At 37.0% G+C, this 26645-nt stretch overlaps 1 protein-coding gene across 3 annotated transcripts in view; it reads right to left on the reverse strand.

The window, feature by feature from the left end:
- The window catches only part of ESYT2 (extended synaptotagmin 2), an 81378-nt gene that overhangs the window by 14322 nt on the left and 40411 nt on the right, over window positions 1-26645 (reverse strand). For 2 of the 3 annotated variants that reach the window (XM_058832045.1, XM_058832044.1), the window contains exons 7-13: window positions 15712-15767; window positions 10844-10964; window positions 10032-10208; window positions 9523-9605; window positions 8217-8265; window positions 7478-7567; window positions 6847-6942 (exon numbers count right to left, since the gene is read on the reverse strand). In XM_058832045.1, coding sequence (XP_058688028.1) covers window positions 6847-6942; window positions 7478-7567; window positions 8217-8265; window positions 9523-9605; window positions 10032-10208; window positions 10844-10964; window positions 15712-15767 — 672 coding nt within the window. Of the gene's footprint in view, window positions 1-3867; window positions 3970-6846; window positions 6943-7477; window positions 7568-8216; window positions 8266-9522; window positions 9606-10031; window positions 10209-10843; window positions 10965-15711; window positions 15768-26645 lie in introns of all 3 variants that reach the window. The other variant, XM_058832043.1, reaches the window with a different exon arrangement.

Consider the following 26645-nt stretch of genomic DNA (forward strand, 5'->3'; position numbering starts at 1 on the left):
GCAGGACAAAACCTCTGACTGCTCTCCATTAAATATGGAAATTCTAGAATTGTATTTTAAGATTAATACATTGTTCTTTAAGTGACACAACGTCTAGGAAAATTTGCATTCAATTCATAAGAAATCATTTCAGGAAGTAAGATTCGTAAATAAAACAGACTTCAAGTTAATGTACTTTTGGCTGGCTTTTTTCTTTGGGGATACATTTTTGTTTCATGGGAGAATTCTGTTTTAGAAGCGGTAGATTGTGGCAATAAAATTTTGTAAGTGGCCATTTAAAATATTCTGGTTTATGAACAGGAACTGATACTAATGCTTTTCCAAAAGAAATGCCTTTCCGGAATGAAAATCTAAGTGACTAATATTGGAAGAGATTTAACCTTTATGCAGAAATATTATTTTGCAGCTTCTTTTGGGATGTCATATACTCCAGTTGGACAAAATATTCCAAAGATTCCTGGCATCTTGCTTGAAAATTTCTATTTCAGAATGAACATACAATACCTAGCACAAAATATCAGAATATTTTGAGTTGGAAGCAACCCACAAGGAACATCAAGTCCAACTCTTAAACTTGAGTTTACAAAACAAGAAATTTGAGAACCAGAAATAAGGTTTGACTACTTTTGTGGGGTATTTTTCTTGAACAGTATCTTTCTTAAAATCAAGGAATTGTCCACAGTTATTTATCTGACACATTAGGAACTTAGTATTGTACTTACAGAACTTCAAAGATGGAGACTGCACACTATGCCGAGCTGAAACTAATTGAAACTATCCCACACTGAAACTAATGTTTAACTGTTTTTCATACAGAAATCTTTAAATGCTCAACAGGTACCTTCTTTGAGTTTAAGCACTGTTCCCTGTTTTGTGACAAAGATAAAAGTGTCACTTTGTTTGCAGCAGCTGTGGATTCCCCATCCCTGGAGATGTTCAAGGCCAGGCTGAATGAGGCTTTTGAGTAACCTGATCTAGTGCAAGGTGTCCCTGCCCAGGGCAGAGGGGCTGGAAGGAGATCATCTCTAAGGTCCTTTCCAACCCAAACCTTTCTGTGGTTCTATGAGTGACTTCCTAAGGCTGAGCTCCTTTTCTCTGCCAGCCATGGTTACTGTCAATCTCATCAACAGTGCTGTGCTCCAGACATTAAATTGCTACAGCCAGGATCAGGGCCTTGGTAACAGCTAAGCAGAACAAAAGGATTAGGCCACACATCTCACAGGCTGCATTCCTCTTTTTTACATAGAGTAGAGTGTTTTCTCTCATAACAATATGACATAGCATGACTACAGATCTCTTTCTGTAGAAAGATCTCTTTTTAAACCTCTTTCTTTCTATTTCCATCCCACATTTATAAGGATGCAATGACTGTCCTCTACAGAGAAGTACCTGATTTTGTTAGGTGGCATCCACAACTCACTAACATAATTTTGAATCTTAAACTGCCACTCAACTTACTGGACTTTTTTCCTTCCCATTTGTGCCTGCATATTCAATACAAATCTTTCCCCTCCTATATTATTATTTCAAAGATTTTTAGAAGTCAAAACCAAACTTATGTGATCATACATAACAACAGGCAACCACTGACTCCTGGATATTGAACATATCTCAATTCCTCTGGAATCATAGCAAGGATAGGCCAAGAGGGACATCAGCTGGGGCAAATATGTTTAAGCCAGGCTTCAGGTTTCAAGGGAAGAAGCTGCACGTCCATGAAGATGGTGGCTGAAAGGCTGGGAAGAAGGAGACGCAGAGGAGAGAAGGGGGCGTCCAATATTAAAAGGGAAGATCTTGCTTTGGGTGACAAAATAGTCTTGGTATGGTTTTGAGTGTCTCTGCAGTTACAGGAAAAGAGGACGGGTTATCCAATAAATATACTGATAATGACACAGTGGAATTCTCTAACAGCCAGTGACATTTGCAGTAAATCCTAATAACAAACCCACAAGTTATATAAGTAACAAACTAGTTTTTCAGCCAGCTCCTGATTCAATATGCTTCGGTGTATTACTCATTACTTCTTTTGACTCACTAAGTGTTGCTTGGGGCATCTCTGAGTGCATCCTCACCCGATAAGCAGAAGATAGTCACTACTTGTAAGAGCTAATTTTAAATATGAATAATTTATATATTATAGAGACACCAAAATTGTTATGAACTATTGATTGTCAGAAAACTAGTTACCTTTGGAAATTAAACTAACACTATTCTTACACCTTAACTTCAGCTAAATCAGATTTAGATGGGTACACTGCTATCACAAATCTCGATTTACAGCAGTCAATAAACTATCTAGAAAGGAACAGAGAGCACTCAGGATTTTCCTCTCCCCATAGGAAGTGAGGTCCCTTATTAACACTTCCCCAGGAACTGGTGTCAGGCATTAGTTAGACACTGAGCTTGCAGGTGTGAATGTTTGTATAACAGCCCATGTTTAAGGATGCCCTGGGAACAAGTGCAGTTCTAGGGCTGCTGAAGCTGGTTTTATCCCTGGGCTACCACAGACCTCTCCTCTCTCCTAGCCTCCAGCCACAACCCTCCTCCTCTTGCTTGCAGCATGATCAGCATCCAGGAAACTGCAGAGCCAGGCAGTTCAGAGCGCTGCAGAAGGGAATCCAGACCTGGCTTTCTTAGAACAGTTGCTGTTCCACTCTGGCTCACAAATCGATTCGGGGATTTGGGAAGCTCTGTCCAATTTCTAAACATTCTATAGTTGTTCTATATAGACAACCTGTCCTAATGCAAAGAGCCTAAGATCCATAAAAAATATCAGTGCTATACCCTTAATCCAGCATTTCAATCTATTTTTTAAATAATAATTACTTTAAAGACGTATCTGGTAAAAGAAACAGCAACTCCTTAAAAGTTTTAACACAAAGATGATGGAACCATAGGTTATAAATTGCCTTTTTTATTCATTAATTTTTAACGAAATTTTAGAATGGTTATCTTTTTAAAATACTTTAAAATTAACCTCTACAGAGAAACTAACAGAAAGGGTTTTTCTGGGCTTTGGAAAGGTGTTTTAAAATTAAGGATAATGTTGTAGCCAGACAGTAAGAAATTCATCTGCACAATCTCCAAAGCCAAACCCACCTCCCTCTGGCAAAACAATTCTTATTCTGAACGGATTGTCAATCTTTTTGAAGATACCAATGTTGTACTACGAGATTTAAGTGTAAGATACTTAGAGGCTCATCAGTTTTTAATAATTTTGTAACATTGAATTCAAGCAAAAATTATTATTTGGTGGTTCACCCTAGCCTGGATTCTCCCAACTACAGACTAATTTGAAAAAAAAGAAAAGGAGCTTGGGAATTTGCAAAACAAGTAGCATCATGAAGTGAGATAGAATTTACAAGGGAATTTATAGTTTGGGAAGCACAAAGAACTGCACCCATTTTTAAAGCAATTTGAACCAACGTGGAGAGGTTGCAAGTTCTTATAAACATTGAGTGTGTCACCTTTTAAATAAACTATGGGGATGTTGGTTGCAATATTTATTATTTTAATTTCTTTGCAATAAAAGCCAACAATTAACCAGCACACAGTGTGCTAGTAGAGTATGCATTTTATTTTTCAATGAATCAGCAATTTAAGTTAAATGTAAAGAGCTTTTACAACAAACTTATCTTGGGTTTTTATCATAAGAGGTTAATTACTTACCCAATGATATGCTGATCAATGAAATTTAAGTAGCCTTTAAAATGCAATAAAAATAGCACAGAAACAATGCACACTTGTTGAAACCATGCAGGAAGACAAATTGCATGCTCTCATTCCACTAGAGTGAGTGGCTTTAGTAGCACTAATCCACACTCTGGCAGAGAAAAGGTACAATACAAACAATACCAGAGAACTCACAAATAGTGCTCTATAGAGTGAGGTAGTGTTTTCACAAAAGACTAGTCCCGATGCTCTCCTCTCTTTTAAGTATCCACACCCAAAGTTTCCCTCGTAGATACTCTTAGGAAGATGGAAATGGAAGGAGAAAGCAGAGTGATGGGATTGTGGCAGAATGAATGCATAAGCAGCTTTACTACACAGAAAAGTTAAGGAAAATAGTCAAAGGATTCCAGAGAAACAGCAGGTAACAAAAAGCAAGTATTTGTCATTACAAATAGTTTCATCCATTAAATGACTTTCTGTAGCACAGCAAGGTGGAATGCTTTTTGAATTTTATTTTTTTATTAATTATTCAAATGTATTAACCCACTTTCCAGGCTCACTCTTGGTAGTTCAGATTCATATGACAGATCCAAATAATGTTTACTAACTTAGGGACTAGCCTTCTACACAATTTCTATTTATTTTCCAGATAAATCATCCCAGTGTGCCAGAAACTCACAACTATGATGCACCTGTGCAAAAGAAAGGCCTATGCTGGGGTAACTCAACACTGTAACTTGAACAAAATAAGGCTGATGGCATGAACTAAAATGTACCAGTGATAAGCATTCACTTAAGACAATTTTCAAGGTAATAAAAAGTAATTATTCATATAGAAAATATCTCACTGTAACAGTAAAGTTGTTCAAAAAAACCTTCAAATTATTAATAAGGGTCAGTGTAATTTTAACCCTTCATTCTCTTCGAATTCTCTCTTCTCCATTAACACAAGCAATCCAAGAAATTAATTTGCTATTGCTCTACACAACCCCTACCACTGAACTTGAGCAGAACATGAGTAACCAGCAAATTTCATGTTTAGTTTTGTAAATGTTGCTGCATATTAGAATCCTGTGGCCATTAAAAAGCTATATTTACTCCAATTAACTGCAGTTCATGTAGAAGCTCCATGACATTTGTCTTTCTAGAATGTACAGGAACCTTTTCAGTTCTGCATAAAAAAAAAAAAACATCCCATGGTATTTCCCCCCTATTTGACATAACTGTGAAGCCTTTCGGTCTCTGGTTTTCGAAAAATTAATTTAATACAGTATCATATTATTCTACTGTAGCTAACTTGTACATGGAATTTGCAATTGTCCCATGTTACTTTCCACTATATTCTTTACAACACTAGAAAGAAAATTACTTGAAGTTAAATATTGAGTCATTTGTTGCAACTGCATTTCTGGGCTGGTAGAGGAAGAAAAAAGTAAGAGGATTAAACAAGTCCCACAATATGACCATCATTCTCAACCCACCCAGGCAATTCTTGTACTGTAGACAGAATGTCAGATGCGGCAACAGGAAATTCAGGATGCTGTTCACAAATTTCCTAACTAGTCAGCTTTGTGCAAAGAATTTCCCCTTTCTGTGCCCTAGAGAGTTTAGAGATCTACTGATTAAATGCATTGCAATTAAAATACTGTCTGCAAAAATAAGTAGAACTCAAGACTTGCAATGTAATCTTTCCAAAGAAGGGAAACCATGTTAGAGAATGTTTGTTTAAAACAAAAAAATTTAATTTATGACAAGGCCTCAGAGTATTTGACTGAGAATGTAACAGAGAATCAGAGCTGTATGGAAGAGACTTGAACTGGTGCATGAGAGAACTTTACACCATTTATTTTAAATAAGAGGCTTTGGTGTATTTTACCAAACATATTAAATTTATAGATGTTTCAGTAAAATTCAGTAGTTGAACAAGGAGATGCATCAATTGGTTCAACTGAATCTAGTACATGAAAGAGATGGAAGAGACTTTCTCTTGCAGTACTCCAAACCTGATGTTAAGCACACCAGAATTCTATTCTCTTCTGTTACTGCTTACTCTGTACTGTAGTAATTCTTTTTTTTTTAATCTGCTAATTTACAGATTTTGCCTGAATTCCATATACAGTGAGGTTAATGTGAGAATCTATTCCAAATGAGTATTTTTAGATTTTAAAAAAGCCTAGAAATACTACTTCCAAACGCTGCTCTATACACCCTTGAACAGATATGAAATCACTAGTCAGTCATGTAAAATGTTTGGGCTACTAAGGTCTCCTTTGTTATCACTCTGATTTAGCTTAATCTTAACTTAAATTTCAGCAGACAAATCTTCAAAATGCATGCAAAAAAATCCAAAGCTTGAAAACTTTTTTTTTTGTCTGATTAATAAAAATAACTAATATTTATAATTATTTATAATTAATAAAAATATTTAATATTTTAATATCACTTCCAGAACCTCTCATCTAATACCAATGCTGAAAACCAGCAAAACTCAGTTAAGCTTCACATGCCTCTCCATGGTAGGGTTAACTTTATTACTGCCACGAATTACAACCAGAAACAGTACTTTACTAACCTGAAATAAACTCAAATAAAGTTATTTCACAGTCCCATCAGATAAATTAATAGATTGAGAGAACATGATTTATTTCTATGTTTTGCACAAGCAAATAAACCACCCTGCAAAAAACAATCTGATAGAACCCTGGTGCAAGTATTCTGGCACTGTAACATCAACTGCACAGTATTAATTTCATGATGAGGACTTTGGTACCTTCAAACCTCCAGCAATGCCCTAAGCCAAAGCAAGAAAGTTTACCTGATCTCATGGAAGTGGGGTTTTTTTCCCCAGTTAGTTCCTTAAAATTCCTCATGCTAACCCCATACAATTTATAGAAAACATTGTATAATAAAAACATGCAGCCTTTCAAGTCCAGGAAAGGAGCATTCTTTGAAAAAAAACCACACTGATTAAAGAGTAATGTATTATTAAATATATAGCTATAATACTAGGCTACTAGAAAAGTGGACCTTACATTACACTTGAAAGGAGAGGAATTACAGAGAAGATGGCACAATGCATGTTAGTAAAGCAGTGTGTCACACTACCAAGCAAGACATGCTGGGAGTACAAAAGAGACTCTGTGACAAAAGGGTATCCATGAGAATGTAACTTACAGGCAGATTTCTTGCTGAGTCCAAATACAATATAAGCAATGCAGATGAAAGCCCATCGTTAGCTTGGTCTTTATCAGCTCTAATGCTTGTTAAAACCTAAAACAAAACCACACTGTAAGTCTTTCTGGAAACCAAGTATTTCTGTCTATTTCTGTCCCATTTCTGAAAAATAAAACATACCAAAAAACCATCTCCCAAAAAGCAAACATTCACAAATTCACAGCATGAAGCATAAAAGGTAAGTTTTCAAGGCTCATACAGACATTTCAAAACTATTTGCATGGAAATTTGCAGCCCATTTCCCACTTCTTTTTTTTAGATTGAACAGATTGTTATATCATATCCAGCTTTATTTCCCAGACTAATGAAATGTTAGCAGATACTCTCAGAAAGTAACATTAAGAGAAAAGAAGAAACCACAAAAGCATTTGAAAATCTCATTTAAACCATTGACACTTATGACTGGTGTGAGATTTCTACAGACAGACAGCTTGGAATAAAGTTACAAGTTTCTCCAAATTCACAGTAGCTAGAGAACTGGTTATATTCTTAACAAATAAACAGAAAAGTCACAACAAAAGCATCCCAAAACAATTAAGATAAGAATGAAAGTAATGTATTCCTTTAATACCTTGTCTAGATTGTCAGCAGTTGGCATCAATGTGAGCCACTCCAGTTTTAAATGCAACTTTCCTTTGGAAACTTCATCCAAAGTAAACCACTGAAAATTAAACAAAGTAATGTGAAATAATCTGGCAAACAAATATATGATTGCAATTTGCAATTGGTTCTTCAGGACCTTTAGGAAGCACTAAAGGCTCCTAAGAATCTCTCAGAGCTGAAGTCCACATAATCTGAAAAGATCTGATCCATTAAAATATCATATTTTACATAAAGTATTACAATACAGAATGATAAAACCACCCAGACAAACCTCTATGTTATACAATAAAAGCATCTTTAAAATACAAAAAAAATTCTTTAAGTTCTGTAAAGCTGTTCTGGGAAAACAAACCCTGCACAATGTTCCAATAAAATCTCTCTTACATATAGGACAAAAATTAGTCTGCCCAGCAATTAACTATTCACTTGCAAAAAACCTTCTCATCAAATATCTAAGTTACTATTTTTTGCATTTGCATAGGAGTTACTTTAAAACCCCAAGACCAACAAAGAATGTCATTGTTTTTCAGATTTCACCAGTTTAGATATCTCTTAAAGCACTGTACTGATCATCAGGGAATCTATTTCTACAGTATTAAGGTTATTCTTGCACATACACGAACTACGCCCAGGAAAAAATAATGCAAGAACAACAGCATGTACAACATATGGGCCTTTTAAAACTAAAATTTACTGAACCTGCTTACCTCATCTAGAAGACGCTCCTTTTCAACTTCAATTAAATCAATCATCAAACTAGGAAAATGGAGAAAAAGAAGCAGTATTTTAGCCAAGAAACAAAGATCTAGTACAGAACTCAAGCACCACCACCCTGTGCTTGCTGAGCATCCACTGAGATCAAAAGAGCAGAATACTATTCTTTCAGCACCTAAGAAAAGAAGTAGGGAATGAAATGGCTGAGCCAGGATGAGTGCAGGATAACAGAAAAATGCCTACACTAGAGCCCACTGTGTAGTAACTGGCACAGTATAACTCACATATATATGACCCAACTCTCAAAACAGAGAGCACATCCAAACTACCCACTGGAAACAGTGCCTGGACATAAGCTATGACCAAATTCATACTTTGGCTGTGTCTGGGAGAGCTCTAGTTCACACAAGCTAAAAATGTAGCAGGGAATTAATATGCTAAAAATTAAACAGAGCAGACAACTGCATGCCAGTGTATGAACATTTGTTTGGCTTTTTATTTCATTAGTACTGATGTACACATTATGTCGCTTCCTCCCACCATCACTTCAGTGTAAGACTAGGGAAGTGCGAAGTAAAAGAAGCCTTTGTACTACCTGCTTCTTTATTTTAATAAGAAGTAGGTACTGTTTTTCCTGTTAAAAGAGAAGGAGCTGGAAGGGTAAGGGAACTCTACTCTGTACAGAAAGCAACAAAGGGAAGTTCCAAAATTCTTCAAGAAATAAAGGTGACAAATTACTGGAGAAAGAAGCTGGCTAAAACCTTGAAATGTTTATGAGTAAACACCTATGGTCTATAGAATAAAAGAGTGGACTAAAAAGAATGTTTGCAAAAGCAGTACAGCAAAATTTTTTCTTTAATCAAATAGTTAAAATCAGCTTTTAAGAGAAAGATAAACTCGAGACAGTCATTAGAAGCTATGAAGATGAAGAAGATACAGAATTATAAAACTATATTAACTTTGCCTGAAGAAATAATTAAGACTTAGTGCTAGCTCACAAACATTAAAAAATCTAGGGCACAATTATTCTGGGTACATGCAATACTTACCTGTTTGTTTTTTAAAAAAAAATGTAAACATATAGATGTTTATATACACACCCAAGCATATTTTCATATAAATGTATTTACACACATGAAGTAGTTAGGGAATTAATTACTACCAAGATAATCGATTTATATGTACAACTAGATAACAGAACAACTCCAATAAAAAAAAAAAAAAAAAAAAATATTGAAGAACAATTACAATATTTATTCTCTTTCCAATACCTACAAACATATTCTCCAAAACATTTACCTTCCCAGGAAGTCATCTTTATCTGGATCTTCATCAAAGAGCTCAATCTCTAGCTCCTGTCCTGGATGTTCATACACTAAGGCCTGAAAGTTCAGTGAGAGGGCATTATCAGTAAAACTGACCAGCTTGGTTAAATGGCATAGTAACAGTAAAACACTGAGCTGCAGTACCTTGGTATAATAAAATACATCAGTAAGAAAATGCTCTTAAAAATTGCAATTTAATGAGTAGAGCAATTTTAAAAGGTTCTTAGATAAAGTTTGTCAGTGCTGGTTCTAAAAGCCCACACTGCTTTTTCAGAATTACTGATGCTAATCCTAGACCAAAAAAAAAAAATAAAAAAGGGAGAATTTCTGTTTTGTTACAGAACTTTGGGTTTCTAGAGGGAGACATCAAGAAGCTCCTTAAAGGACAGCCCCAAAATAACCTCTTTAACAAAAGAAAGAGGGTATGTCGTCTTTTGTTTTTTCTGTAAAGAAGAACATACAAGGTAGTTTTATCAGCCATACCTCATAAACTTCATTCCATTTTGGATTGAGATTTTCTTTGATGACCTTGCTTTGGAAAATTTGGTTGCCCACACGGATGATTCCATAAGGATCTGACTTTCCTTTGACAATCCCTTTTAGGTAAGTATCCTTCCCCTCCAGGTCCTGAGCTTCAATAAAATGTATCCTTAGAACACCCTGAAAAAGGAAAAGACAAGTTTGTATAGTAATCTGAAAGCTTCCATGTCATCACAATTTACACAAAAGATGTTTTATAATTTCCACTGTCATTTCCTTAATACGAAACTTATTTTGGACATACTGTAAATAGAAGATATCAGTGATGATCCACACACTCAACAGACCTAGCACTCAAGAGACTCCCAAAAAGAAAAACTGTCATCAACCATCAGAAACATGCCAGTTACACCAAGAAATACCAAGTTTCTGGAAGTGAGTAGCAAAAAATAGCAACAACAGCTTAGTGAAGCACACTAACAGTAATTTTCCATGATAATATAAAACACATGCTACTTTATTTTTAATCTATACAATTTAACTAGATTGTAGCAATCTAGTAATTTTAAAAGTAATATGCCTAATATTCCAACAAAACAGAGTAAATAAATAAATAAATCTATCTTGGTGTTCTTTTGAAACATTAACTTCACAGAAACTGTTTATAAATTAAATCAGTTATTATCAGTGATTGAATTCATAGCAACTTGTAGCAGTGCAGTAACTGTATTTTAAAATTCACACGGATTGTCTCGAACAGTTACTACAGAAGAAACTAAATGCCCAATTATTACTGCTAACAGAAATTTGCTTACCTTTGGTATAGGAAACCGCAACTGAGCGATCTGCACTTCACTGACAAGGGGGACTGTAATTCTATTTGGAAGGACCAAGTAATTGGATATTATATCCAGTATTATTGTATCTGATAAGCCACTGTTGGAGAAAAGAATCCTCAGTTACTTCAAAAAAGTATTCCTTTTTGCTGCGTAACAACCCAAATGGAGGAAATATTTGCCTTTCTTGGGGAGCAGAAGATATCTGGTTTGTAAACTTGAAATAAAGGATTTTTACCCGAACGGCCACCAGGTGGAAGCAGCTGACACCGAACAGCAGAAACCGCAGGGATGAATACAAAGTTCCCATTTCCCTGCCACCACCAAATTTCTCCCTCAGCCTTGTCTTTTTTAAAACCAGCCTCGGTAAAGGGCTATTGCATAAATTCTCTTGCCTGTAATGCACATAACCAAGCAGATGGTAACTGTTTATTTACTTTTGCATTTCAACAATGATTCATTTGTCCGTGGAAGTTTGGCTACCCGTTCCTGTATTGTTATGAAACCAACTATCCTCTTGAGCTGGGAGGACCATCACTTAAACCACAGACACAGAGAACACAAGCTCATGGCTGAGTAAAATGTAGCCTAGGGAAGCAAAACAGGTTTTGTTCAGTGAAAAGGGAGTGGCAGTGCAACCACACTGGTAATGATTCACATAAAACCCAACCCCACACCCCTCCACAAACACAAAGAGAACGATTTCCTAAGCTACAAGGTCACCTGGCTCAGGTCTGAACTGACAACAAATCATTGTCAGACCAACAGCACTGGTTACACACGCTGCTACACAGGGAAAGGGCAGAGCACAGAACACAAGTACCCAGGATGTCTCAGGAGGATGTACAGAGGTTCAGAGAGGTAATTACAATACTTGAAATACTCTGAACTGCAGAGGTGCATTCTCACTAAAGCTGGTGGAGCTGTGATTTCTCCTCCTCAATATACTCCATGATTCCCTTTTTACAGTCATTGTGAAATCAAGATGCAGATAACGTTTGATTACTTTGAACGTTTTTTGAATGAAGCACCTGTGTGTAAGGACCTTGTGAAGTTTTTCTGAGACTGAATCTGAAGCTGGGAGTAGCTCTGACTCAGGAGCTAGCATATAAAAACACAAAAGCTGCAGTGAAATGTGGTATGTGTTACAGTTTCATTTGGAAAGAAACTGCAGTGGCGAGCAATTAACATTATGCTAGAGATGGGCAACAGAACAAACCCATTACATCAAATCCAAACATCATTACATACAATCTTGCCCATTAGAAATGCACACTGATTTTCACAATAGAGATATGCAACCTGCATCCCCTTGGCTGCCCACTTCCACTGTAAATCCAGATAACTGCAATACCTGATGGAACACGGCTGACTTTTTAATGGTACTCAGAACAAAAAACCAGAAGGAGCTCAAGGCTGCATTAAAATCAATGAACAGATCTCTGCATGCCTCTGGTTAGAGAGAAGAAACAGTGGATACTGCTCAGAGGGAAAAAAGTTTCCTCTCCGCTTCCCTGAGTTAATTCATATCTGCCCTAAAGAGTCTTCCTTCCCCTCCTCTTCATGCAGAGCTTATGCAATCACATTTAGATATTTTCATTCTAGGTGAACCCTAGAAATTCAGTTTCAGTAATTCTAAACACAAATACAAGACAATCATGTTATCTGAAGAGTAGCTTCATTTAGCCATTATTTTAACACATTGCTTTTCAATCTTTAAAGTTTCATTTTGCCAAACATCCAGCTTTCAATTTATGTATGCTAAAGTCTTTGAAATGAGCCAAGAAAATAGAATTCATTATTTTTTTAAGAGCTGACAAAAAAATTGAAGATAAACATCTCAACCAGTCTTAGCATTAAAAGCAAAAGAAAAACCAAACCCAGGCTGAGGTGAGGGCAATTACACAAGCAACAATCACACTTTTCAAAATACAAGTCTAATGACAAAACTCTATAGTATAGAGATCAGGTAAGCTTTTTTATTTCTGCTTTTTTTCAGTGTCCCTACTTGGCAAGAAGATGCTCAGTCCCTTAAGAACAGATGACTAATGGAGAAAACCAACTGACCTAGGCTGCAGAAAGCAAAGAAGCAGTACAAGAAAAGCAATGGTACCAGAGCTGCCTTGAAAGAAAGGCTGCCATGCTCTTCTCTACTCAACTCTGATTTCTTTAAGATCACAGACTTTGGGATCACAGGCACAAATAAACCTACCTAGACTAGCATAAGGTTCAGAGACTGACTAATGTTCAAATAGAGCTACAGCAAATCTCCTTAAATAAGAGAAAGAAACACAGTCCAAGCACTGGGAGGACTCACAATCCTTTATGCCAGAACCAAACCCCAACTCTGATTCCAATCTTCAGTCTCACAATTTTATCCCAACATTACTACTTGAATTTCACTAAAACACCTGAGAAAAATGAGGCAGCATTAATGAAGTTTCACCAAGTTTTACACAGAGAAACTGGACTCCTAGAAGTTAGCAGATGCCCTAACTTTAAATATAGGGAGCTGAAAAAGAATACTGAGGATTGCATGCAACTAACTAATGAATTAAATGAATTCTGAAACAACATGATGCTTTCAAGCTGTTTAAATCTCATCTAGTATGAGCCAGCTGGGGTGCTCTCAAATGCAAAGTATTCTCCATGAATACAAGGCAAAAATTACAATCTTTTGCATTTTTTGTTATCTAAAGTAAGTGGTCTTATCTATGGAAAACAGAGACAAAACACTCTAAGCAACAGAGAAAGATGCCTTAATATCAACCCTTATGTTGATCTGTCATTAGAAAACAGCTTCCTAAGATCATAGAACTTTAGTCAATGGTTCAACTATTTTTTCAGATCAAAAAAATGAAAGAAGCGTGAAATGTTGCATATCTGTCTTCAAAAGCTCAAGTTCATTGCAGAAAAGTAATTGTTAGTTGCCCACTGTTTTGTATTGCTCTCTTCTTAGTTCTACTTAATTTTTATAGATTTTTATCAGCTGTCTATTTTTCCTGCACTGTCTTTATTCATACTGCAGAGACAGCACATTTCATACTGCACAGAGTGTTTCCACTGTATCTCAAGCAACCCAAACATCTTCCTATCGTCCACATCCCCTCCTGAAAGCACTTGAGTCTCCTCACAGCCTGGTTCCTCCTCACATGGAGATTTTAATTCCACTTCTCCGCAAGCTACACTAATGATGGAATATGAATTACTTGTGTGTCCTTCTCCTTGTGAAGTCATATAGGAAAAGCAGTGAAAATTGTTAACAGCTGACAGGGAAGCTTCCAGCAGTGAATGCTGAAATTCAATTAGTAGAAGACATTTGCAAACAGAGCAAATAAGCAGTTTAGTGTGCAGCTAACAGCTCTAGGACTAAAAAGGTACCTGTGGTGGCAGCAATCTCTTGTCCATCATTGTTTATAACAACTACAATATGTCAAGTCGTCAGACCAAAATACACAACTTATCTATACAGGTAAGAAAAACAAATACAGCACTAAAGAAACCTCTTGGCAAGGCAGAGCATGAGTCACCTCAGTTACAGTTACTATAGAAACTATACCACATCTAGATGGCACTGGTTTGTGCATATGTGGCCAAGTTTGGTTGCTCTGGAAACCATAAACTTGAGATATTTAGCGAGACTTTGTTTACATCTGAGGTTTTGTGTTTGCAGTCAGGCAAATATGTAGCAGGATGTGAGTCTCAGGAGTCTAGTAAAGTTAAGTACTAAATGTAAATTCAGTCATGTTATATCAAAAGAGCGAATTATTGCTCAGGAGTAATGGAAGCCATTTTCTCTCACTCATCAAGAAAACCTCTTTCCTCAGAGACTTCAAACATGTGCGATTCTTGCAGCCATTAACCTACTTAATGCAAGTTCTAATTTCAAACTGTTCAGCTGGGATTCCATGCAATAGCTTCATGTGTCTAAGGAAAGCAAAACCCACTTCAGTCATGCAATTGATTACTAAGGGATTAATTTAATACCTAAATTCAAACTGATTTTGAAACAGTGAAAAATAAGTCTGGAGTCAGCCAACTCTTGAGAGTATGAGATCTAATAAAAGGGGTAGTCACAAAATCCAAGTGCGTATCAGATCCACCATTATCTCCTTTGCCATTGTCTCCCTATTAAAAAGCCCCTGGGAAACTATTAAAACCTGATAAATATGAATATATTCATGGACTTAACTTTATCAGGTTTGTAATGATTCAAAGCAGCCTGATTTGTACCTCTATAGATGCTTCTTAATTTGGGATTTTATCATGTGGTATTAGGAAAAGCTCAAAATAAGCTAGGCTATTTTATAGCTATATACAGACAGTATTTTTGCTACTCCAGTTGATCTTCACATAATAAACTGAAAGTGTTAAAAGTAAGCACTTGAAGATACTAGAAACTTTTTTGAATTTGAATAATCTTAAGATATTTGTAACTACCTTTACAAAAGCAAATAGAGATGGATTGGCATATAAAGCCATGAACCAAGATGTCATGAACCCATTGGCACGAAAGGAAAGCTCTGGGTCTGTCTGCTGTGCAAGCAAATGGCAGACAGGAAATTCACAAGATTCTGGAAATCTGGAAAGGCTGAGAACACCAAAAGAAGTACATTATAAATTGTATTTTCATAGTATTTTTAACAAGAGCTACTATATATACTTTCAGCATAACTTTGACTTGTGGTGAAATCACTCCCTTCTGCAAATTGAGCAATTTCATGTAACTCTACATTAAGAGAGAACTGCTTAGAGTCACATAACCTAGAAACTATTCAGCTGGTCTTGAGATTTTCTGGGCTTTACTGGGGTGCAGATATATCAAACACTGCTTTAGGTATACTCACTTCAGTCCTGGAACATCCAGAAGATTGGTCAGTCCAGTCCAGTTAATTTCCAAAAGCTGTGAATTACAGAGGAGGGAGGGGAAAAAAAAAAAAAGAAAAGCAGCTTAGAATTCATAATACTGAGGAAATAAACACAATTGTTATAGATTCTGATTGGTTGAGAATTAACCAGTTTCCAGGATTTTCTTAAACAAACAAACAAAAACAACCCTCTACGATTCTGAAGAACTTTTAGACGCATTTTTTTAAAAGTTGTAAAAATTTTCACTATTCTCTTATCCACTCTTCCACCATTCATATAAATACACAGCCTCCCAATATACACAGATACACAGGATCTACTCTGTACAACCCATACAGAATAATGAAATGTGGTCCTATTTTCTGGAGAAGTATTTCTGGAGTCACCATAAACCTGTTATAGATGAACAGTCATTAACATGAATTTGCAAATTATAATAAACTGACAAAGAATCCCACATGAGACCACGAAAATAAGAGAAGACACAACCAACAGAAAGAATGAAGAATTGGGATTAAGAAGGTGGAAGGAAGATGTGATAACAACTTGCAAACATAAGGGGCTGTTTTCAAGGCACAAGCTCATCATTCTATCACTGTGAAAGAAGAAAGAAACAGGATTAAGTATCAAAGTGAAAAAATCCTTAGAAATAATTAAAAGGGATAACTCATTGCTAGTTCATGCATACTTTCTTCATTGAAAATCTTTGCAGAATACTATGCTGTATAAAAATACCCATTCTGTTTCAGGATTGCTGGCATTGAAAACTAACATTCTTTTTTGATCTTATAGTATTTGAATTCCAGACAACAAAACCAACAGACCTGAGTTCCATTAGTTCTGTCTTCACTGAATGATTTCTATTAACTTCACAGAAGTTAACAGGATATTTAAACAACAAACAAATCCAAATCCACTCAGTTACCATCATGTTTCCAAATCCAACTCAGTATAACTGCATGAGAAAAGGATTTTGATATTCCTCAGTTAAGCAACTAATTGTGGTGGTTCAGCTAAGCTAAAACAAAACAACAAATCTCTACAAGAACAAATGTTGCATATTTTCACAAACAGACAGGAATCATTACCCTACCTTCACTTTCTTTTTTAAAAAGAGCACATACCATTTTTTTACAAAGGATCTATTAACAGTTTAATTAATGATTTCCTTTGTGAATACTTCCAGTAAAGATAACACATAATAGATTTACTCATAGAAGGAGCATTGTCACTTAATATACTTTTGTAATGGTGGTAAATATTTCAACAATGTTACCTATGAACATTACCAGGCCTACCTGTAACAAACAATTCAGCAGGAAAAAAGAAAATCCTTATTCTTTCAATGGAAAAAGTAAGAAGCAATAACCAGGTATTCCAGAACAAAAGGCAACTCATGTCATGCGACGCACTGCAAGAATCTACATGAGCTAGCACCATGCCCTTGCCACAAACACGGCTCAGGCTATCCTGGGCGTCATGATGATGATGAAGGGACTGGAGCATGATGTCATGGGAGATGCCCAGTACCTTATTATCTTTGTGGCACTTCACTGGACTTATTCCAGCATGCCCCTGTCTCAGTTGTACTGGGGAACCCCACACTGCAATCCAGATATGCCTCACCAGTGCTGTGCAGAAAGGAAAAATCTCCCTCAACCAGATGGCGACACTTCTCCTAATGCAGCTCCGGATGCTGTTGGCCATCTTTGCCATAACTGCATATTTATGACTTCTCCTCCCCTTTCTGTCCAACTGAACAGCCTGTATCCTTTTCAGCAAAGTTGCATTCCAGCCAGTCAGCCCCCAGCCTGTCCTGGGAGACAGGGTTACTCTCTTCCAGGCACAAGAATTTACATTTCCATTTGCTGAACTTCATGAGATTCCTGTTGGCACATTTCTCCAGCTTGTCAAAGTCCCTCTAAATAGCAGTACAACTATCAGGTGTATCAAGAACTCCTTCCATTTTTAAGCAAGCAAACTTGCTGAGAGCACACCCTGTCCCACCATCCAGGACAGCCATGGATTTGTGCTGGACCTGGGGAAAACCACTATTGACTGTCCTCCAGCTAAACTTCATGTTGCTGACAACAACTCACTGAGCCTGAAGAGTTCAGCCACTTTTCAACCAAGCTGTCCATTTATCTACTCTGTACTTAGCAGTTTACCTATGAGGATATTGCAGAAGAGTGTCAAAAGCTTTAGTGAAGTTAAGAAAAGCTGTATCCATAATTCTTCCCTCATCCACTGAGCCAGCCTTCTAATCACAAAGTTCACTGTCTTGGTTAACCATGATTTCCTATTCATTACTCCTTCCTGGCTACTCCCAATCACTGACTTGTCTCTTCAACCTTACCAGCAGGACTGAGATCACCACTTGAGCCCCTGAGTTGCCTCCAGAGCCTTGCTGGAGTCACATTTCAGCTTTCCAGATCTCCCCTGGAAGTGGTGTTGATCCCCATACAGAAGAGCAGCAGTGGGTAATAGTCTGAGGGCCAGACAAGCTTTAACAGTTGACAAATGTTAAATGCTGAGGTCCAGGCAAGCACAGACCTCATGAGGTCAGGATGGCACATGGGGCCAGGAATCTCTCAGTGGTGACCACTTCCCCCTTTATCCCAGTGCTTCAGTACAGTTCAGGCCCCGCTGGCTTGAACACTCCCAGGCCATCCTCTGCTACACTGGCCCCAAATCTGTTCCACAGCTGCAAATCTGTAGATGGGGTAAGACTCATCTTCCTTGTGGCAGAAAATTTGCATTTTCCCCATCCTGGAATAATTGCACCCAGTAGTTTCTCAAGAAAGTCAGACATCCTGTTTCAGATGTCTCCCTCTCTACAGAGAGTCATGCTATGTGGGGGAAACTAAATTCAGATTAAGCCATCTACCTGATCATATACATTTATTATGCATGAAACCAGACTATAAGAGTCTAGAAGGAAAATATTCTTCAGTAGTTCTAGAGAGATTGCTGCCTTTCTTTACTGATTCCTTCTTTAGGTGAAAGCACAAAGCTATCACTGGCTGTAGGACCATTTTTCAATTCAATGTATTTTTTAAAAATACCTCATTTACAACTAGTTTTTCCCACTTTCTATTAGAGTACTAGCAGGATTATTTTATTGAGAAAAGGTTAATGTTCATCTATTTATGGAATACTAGCAAGGCTAAATGGCAGTAATACCTTTCAGAAGAAAATAAATTCTTGGCTACAACCCACACTGTATACTGAACAATTTTTTTCTTTTTTTTTTATGAGGTGCTGTCATTTTTTTTCCTACATGATTATCAATTTAAAGCTATGAGATTTTTAATTTCCGAATGTAAAAAACCCCTTGTTGAAAATTATTTGTTATAAAATGGGTTCTTTCACATTGGTATGTAAGCTTTAGTTGTACAGTTCTACAAAAACAAACTTTGAGCTAGAACACAGAACATTTACATTCAGGAAAACTAAGATAATTTCAGTATATTCTTCTCTGAAAATTAATTGTGCAAATTATTAGTTCTCAAATCTCTTCCTCATCTTAAATCTGGAAAAAAAAATAGTTAAGAAATAAATAATTGAACCAGGACGTAAAGACCAACTTATTGTAAATTAATTTCAGTTTTATACTACTTCCTCAATCATGAAAACCCACAGATGTTTAAGTAATATAGCAAACAAGTAGCTTGGTAGTAGCTGATAAGACTAACCAAAATTTGAGTATTCAGACTAATTCTCTTGTTCTGATCACAAGTTTTGACTGTACATCATGAGACACTTTAAAAATCTATGCATTCTCCCAAGCTTCTAGAAGAAATAATTTTATGCTGTTTTAAGACAAAGAATCCAGTCTATTATGAGTTGTTTTTTCTTTATTCATAGGCAAAATAGAAGCAAATGCATACCATAAACATCCCCAAAAATGGTCCCTATCCAGCAGGTACTCACACCTGCATCCTGTTTTTAACAGTTTTACATAATGATGTTTTCAGATTAAATAGCAAATGAGAAAATATTTGCATTTCCTTTTGTTTTCACATTTTGTTCAGTGCATTGCATACAGCAGTTAACACAGCAAAGTCCTGCACTGTTTCCTAAACAGACTTCACTGAATAAATGCATTGAGCAACACAATGGATGTTGAAATTCAACATTGAGAAACATGTCTTGCACTGGACAGAAACATTTATCACAGTGGTTTCTGTATTAACTGCCACAGCCCAAAAGAATACCAAGAACAACCTAAGAGATGCCACTGAGAAGTGACACTTCCCATTGATGTGACTAAAAAGCATTTCGGAAGGTTGCAACACAGCACATGAAACACAGCCAGGGCCCATGGTACAACCTCACTGTCAATATTTTGATTATTACACACCACTGCTAAAAAACAAGGCTACCTATTCATGCCATCAACAGTCCTTACAGCATGAAGCATGGAAAAACAACTACACCAAAAACCTGAGATTTGTGCTACTAAGAGCGGTTATTTAGACAAGAAATGCAATTAGTACATATAATATCAGAAATTCTCTTTATCCACTTAATGTACAGGAAATAAAGACCAATTTTAGAAATGTTAAAGAGAAATCCTCATCCATCTGAAGCAGAAGCTAAGAAATTAAAAAACATTACTACGGCTAAGCACTTCACAGGATTATTAGAAAAGCTTTGCAAATAAATCTTAAGCCATTAAATGTTTTGGAAGGAATCTGAGCCTTCAAATTCCTGGCATAATCAAGCTCTCACTGTTTGGGCTTTGAAGGTAAGTTCTCCTCACAGATAAAGTTTGTTGCATTTGCCCACCACAGAGCTTTGTTTCCAGTTCTCCCAGAAGCACCCAGCAGTAACACATACTCTGATTTCAGTCTACAGGTATTAGGGAGAAATTCTGTTTTCTCCTCTTTTTTTTTTGTTTTTTCCTCTTATGTTTTTTTTTAGTGTTCTATCTCCCCCTGCCATCACCCCATCCCTCCTTGGTGTTTCAAGTCTGCACTTGGTTTCCAAACATAATCAGATCAGCAATAGATACAGTTTGCAACTTAAGAAGAGTTTTCCAAAAGACAACTCGTAAAAAAAAAAATCCTTATATCTGCAAAAGTATAGAAATAACACTGACAGCAGAAACACACACAGCAGAGTGAGAAGAAAGGAGGCAAAGAATGTCTTCATAAGCAGGAGGGAGCCCCCCAGCCAGTCCAGTGAAACAACAAACAGTTTCATTCTATGTTTTGGGCACTGGAGAAGAACTGGACCCCCAAGTGTGGTTCTGACAGAAGATACAGCAACGCTGCCATTGTAACTAACTGAAGAGTTCTATGGAAAAAAAGGGAGCAAAGGACTGCCAGCTGATGAATCTTCTATGAAGCACCAAATCTAAAAAATTTCCATATTTAAAAAATAGCTTAACAATATCATTTCCTCCTCTGTCACCACTTTAAGCAATGCATAATTCTCTTAGTTTAGCTAAATTCAGAGAATGCCAGTTGGTTCTCTGCAGCAGAACTAACAGGGCACTGGAAAAACTGTGTGCAGGATTTGTCACTAAATGAAATTCTGCCAGAAGCCAGAGACGATGGTGTCTTTCCACAACACACTGCAACTGAGAGAGGTGATGTGCCTTGCAGACTCTACCAAGCAGCTCACTGGACAAAGGCAGGATTCCAGACACCAGTTACACTTTCCAATGAAGTAGCCTGTGTGTCTTGTTACTCAAACCTCTTACAATTCTTCCTCTGCTCAGAAAAGTGAAAACAAATTTTGATATCTCCCTGAAAACCAAGAAATTCACATCTTAACAAAGCTCTGTACTGAGGACTAATGCAACACATACACTGGAAGAGGTTTAAAAAAAAATAAATTAGAAAATAAACCCCTTCAGCCAAAAAGAAAAGACAGACTATAATGAGCATCTCTATACACATTGGGTGTTCTCAAGACTGTAGAAACCCTTACAAAGAGAAAAATACATACTGGAATGCAGAATATACAGGGCCATAAATAAAGTTCACAGAAGTACAAAAAGTAGCCTCTAAACATTGTCAACCTTGTGGTTTGTTTTGGCTGCCATAAGCAATACTAATTATCAGAAGAGAAGCCACAGAGTATTTTAAAATGCTGATTAACAACTTCCTGCTAAACAAGTCATGGAAGTGTAAGACTTTTGTAGGAAAACTTAAGCTCTCCTACAGGCCACGAGGATACAATTCCATGGGATAAGGTGTGATTCCTCTCAGGAATGTATTACAAGGAGGGGACTAACTTGCCCTCTACTGTTACTTGTGAATGGCTGTACAGAAACATGGTACAATTTGTTTGTTAGTAGAGCAAAGCCCATCACCACCCACAATACTGAAGTGCTGGCATTGTTGTAATAATTTAATATGTAACATTATCCAGTGTATCTCCCAGGAAATACATAATAAACTCAACCTCCCAAACAATACTACAGAGAGCAGGTGCTGTAGTATTCTCACTGGTTGCTATAGGAAACACAGCATATCTCTGCACAGAAATGGTGTTTGAAAGCTTCTCAGTTGTAACTCTCTGAAGACTTCAATGAGACAACTGCTAGAGAGGTGAGATGTATACTTGAGGGAGTAGAAGACACAGCAGGCAGCAAGTGAGCTGAAGTGACCAGAAGAAGGATCACAGCTGACTTTGCACAAATCCAGTGCACCTGCTGCTCTCCACAGTGTCAGCCACTCAAAACTTCATTCAAGCCAATTCTCTCCACCTTCTCTACTCCCTCCTACCCTTCTACCAGCCTGCATTTTGGTTCACACCCTCACACCAGTCTTCACACTCTCCCGACTTTAGTGAGCTGGCTCAGGCAAGTAAAATACATCTGAAGTACAGGAACCTGGGCACTTCTTATGGTGCTTAATATCCTGCCAGCTCATGTCCCTTAGCCAGCTTCCTCCAGCAGCAGAAGTTCCAACACTGGTGGTGACCACAGGGAGAAAAGAATAAGGTACTGTGGAAACAGCAACTGTGATCGCCCTTAAAACATCCCATAAGCTACCAAAATCTAAAATCACTGAGGAAAAATGTAAGTTATAGCAAACTGTAAGTATGCTGAGTAGCAGTGCAAATCATTCACTTCATAAGCAAAAAGATCAATTCTCAACAAACATTATTCTAACAGTAACTGTGCATCAGCATTTATCCAGGTGTTCCACAAATCTGACAGGCCCGTATTTTCTAAAAGCATTCTACACATTCTACATAACCACTGTTTATTTCCAGCCATTTCACTGGGACTCATTATGGCTGTAAGCATTCCTTTTTAAGTCTAATTTTCATCAGGACTTATAATTTTGAAAGTCCCATCCAGCCAGTTTTATAAAGGCAGACAATATTAAATTTAATTAAACCTATATAAAAATTAATCAAAACTACAGGACAGAACTAATCTGTAAAGTGAGTAGAAGGAGAGTAGTACTCAAGTCAGCAAGTGGAAGGCAAAACTGTGAATCTGAAAATGAGAGCTTTGGAAGAGCTGCCCATTTTTCCTGGAAGACATCCTGTTTTTTCCAGCCATTGTTCTTTTTAGAACAATAGCATTTTTATGTGTTTGTCTTATTGGGAGGGTTTTGGCTTTTATTAAGAGAACGGCTGGGTTAGAACACACCCCCAATTCTGAGTGTGCCACTGAACAAGCTTTTGAAAATTACCCATTTACAGTACAACTATAAGCCATATAAACTGCTATAACTGAACCATAAAACAAAATAACTATGCACTGATTTGTGCTAAAAGTAAAACGATAACTAAAACTTTGAGAACCAACTATCTGGTAAACATACATAATATTATTATAGTGAGAAATATGCAAAGAACCTCACAAATCTTGACTGTTAATCCAGTGCTATCATCTCTCTAAGCATGGACACTCAGATTTAAAAGACTACTTCAAACATTAGAATGCACATTATTTCCCTCCGTTGAAATGTCCTACATATTTGGACTTATTTTATGAGCTGATGAAAATTTTAGAACCTTCTTGACAATAACAACAACAAAATACAGTATATAGAAACTTTCATAAGATGTAAGAACTCTTGAAAGATCAAAAACTTTATGTATTACTCAGAAATATGAGATTGGTAAACTCATAGGCCATGTTGCCTTATATAGTCATTAAGTCCAGCAAACAGATGATACAGAGCAAGAGGAATTGTTGCCAATTACTTTAGACTGGAAAATATGAGAACAAAATCTAATGCCAGCTGCCAGCTAATTCCTCTTCTCTTCTAACAAAAATATTTAAGAAACGCTTTCTTTGGCTGCAGCCACTTGCTCTCTAGTAAGAGAAAAGAATTTGGTTCTTGCTATAATAAGCATTATTTTACATTTTTCTGCAGAAGTTAGAAAAATAAACACTGAGAAAACACACTGTGGTGGGGAGAAAAGTCTGCTTAGAAAAAGCTGAACAGCCATGGATAACTGTCAAAGACATGGGCTAGCCTGGATTATTTTTTGAACCATTCACTCTTAGGTTTGCTCAGACCTTGAGCATTACCTTAATTTTTAAATGAGAGTGAAAAACAGTTTTTAACATTTTTGTAACTGAATACTTCTGGGGAGAGCTTGACTTTTTAGTCCAAGCTGATACTCCACTCTACTTCCCATCCTTTTTTGTCCCACTAATAAAGTGTCAGGGGGGTAGGACAAAAGAGAAAATTACTACAGACAAAGTATTACCCAAAATTCAGAAACTGACCCCAAATGAGAGGTGTTTCACTCAATATGTTTTCAGTTTCTTCTCTCAGGTGCAAGTTGTCCCAGTTAAGCACTTTGCAGATGCATCACACTTAGAAAAGAGTGGGTACAGGTACCAGAGTTAAAATCCACAGGAGAAGGTTCTGGGAGTACCAGAAGAGGAAGGTTTGGATACCTCCTACCAGAGCAGGATGCCAGGAAGCAGAGCAGGACCAAGAACTAACTGCTTCTAAGGATTCCTGCTGCTGATCTCCCCTCCCTACCACTGCCAACTTTCCTATCTCTCCCCCAGAAGGCACCAAACAGAAGCATCTGCAGGAGGTACTCCAGGGCAGCAATCCAGACATACTGGGTTAGCTCATGGCTCCAGCACAAAGTGTGTCAGAACTGTGTCTGCAGAAGGACTGTACAAAACAGAACTGAGGGAGACAACACAAACACCATCTAGACAATGGAGAAATGTTATTCCTGTAGGAAAAAAAAAAGACAATGCCTCCATCCACACAGCTATGCTTTTTTCCCTGCTCCTCTAACCCAGAATGTTTGCATTTAACTTGTTTATTGAGCTAGGGCTGGAATGAGCTAGGGACTGTACTGAGTATGGAAATTGTTTAGGAGAGGATTAAATAGCAAAACGATATCTATCAGAAAGTATGCTAACAATTACACAGTGCAAACCAGCACAAGACAGCATTCAATCCTTCTCAGGGCCATGCTTACTTTGTTAGGATAAACATGAAGATTAACAGCTGTCCTACACTCACTGCTCAACCAGAGATTAAAAATTAGGTGAAACTTAAGGAGACATCTCCTAGTGTTTAGGTTCATTTCAAAGAAATCCAGATTTGGTTCATCCCAACGTACTTCCTCAACTATTTCCGAATAAGAGCAACGATGTTTTATCAGTTTTGCATGAACTAATTCACTTTTAGAAAAACACTGACTAACTTGGGCACCAAAAATTTCCAAATTCTTGCCTATTTTACTAAGATTTAAGTCTCCATTCCTCTACCCAAGCACACATGGTTTCTCTAGACAGATGAAACAAGCCACATAAATCACACAAGTGACGGAAGTTTTTTCTAGGCCATAACATAAACACCTAAAACCAAACCTATCTTTTCAACATGGTAGCAAAAAATTTATCATGGGACACTTGCTCAAAAGAACTGCATCACAAGAATGTGATTTCTTTGAAGAAAGTAACAACATACCTCCTAAAGCTGTTGAAGAATTCACTCTTATTCCCCAAGCCTAGATCAACTTTTCAGAGTTTCAAACTGCTGATGAAATCAAGATGATCAATTTGAGATGTTTCAAAGTGTCTAACCCCATATGCTTGTAATTTGTGACCTGCCAGTCTGAAACTGTTAGACCTTGACATAATAAGTTTTAATGTTTAATAGGAACATATTCAAGGAATGCTTCCAATGGATACTATACTTTCAAGTACAAGATGGAAACAATTTCTTTAAAGATCTGTGGAGCATAAGAATTTCCACTTTGTTCATATTTTCTGTTAAGCTCTTATGGATACTTACTAAAAGCAGTACCAAACTTCAAACTGCAGAAACTGCCTCACACATACATATACATCAAAGAATTTTCCACCAGCCAAGTGCAATAGGTATTATGTTATCCTTTATGCTTTTATTAAAAAGATTTGTTGAAGTGCCATGCTTAAAACTGAAAGCATTTGAGGGGCTGTACTCTTGTTTACACATGCCAGTTTGTCTGTATCATTTTCATAGCAGCAAGACCTTGTTGGCTCACCTTTGTTTCACTATTATTACCAAACATGCACTTTGGCCTAGAACATCTTCCAGCTGAATTCTTTGACCTTCTCTCTGCTTTCCACTTTTGCTACTATCATGATCATTTTGAATACCAATTCCATCTCACTATGTGCTTCACCCACTCTCACATTTGGTGAGAGTGGTAAATGTAAATTTGGTCACTGGTAAATGTAATGGGAATTGCCCACTTGCTATGTAGGACAAAAACTTCACAGTAGGTGGGAAATTCCTCATTCTAATTTATATTGTGCTAACACCAGCATTGGTTTTCTTAACAATCGTGCACAGATTTTGTGAAATTTTAGGTTAGACCACGCTTACCTAGAGAGTATCATGAGAACAGTAACAAAAGCTTTTTTTATAACCTATCTAGACAGTTTCTCTTGATCTTTCCTTACTCAAATGAC

The sequence above is a fragment of the Poecile atricapillus genome, chromosome 2 (genome assembly GCF_030490865.1).
Source record: "Poecile atricapillus isolate bPoeAtr1 chromosome 2, bPoeAtr1.hap1, whole genome shotgun sequence".
Taxonomy (NCBI): Eukaryota; Metazoa; Chordata; class Aves; order Passeriformes; family Paridae; genus Poecile; species Poecile atricapillus.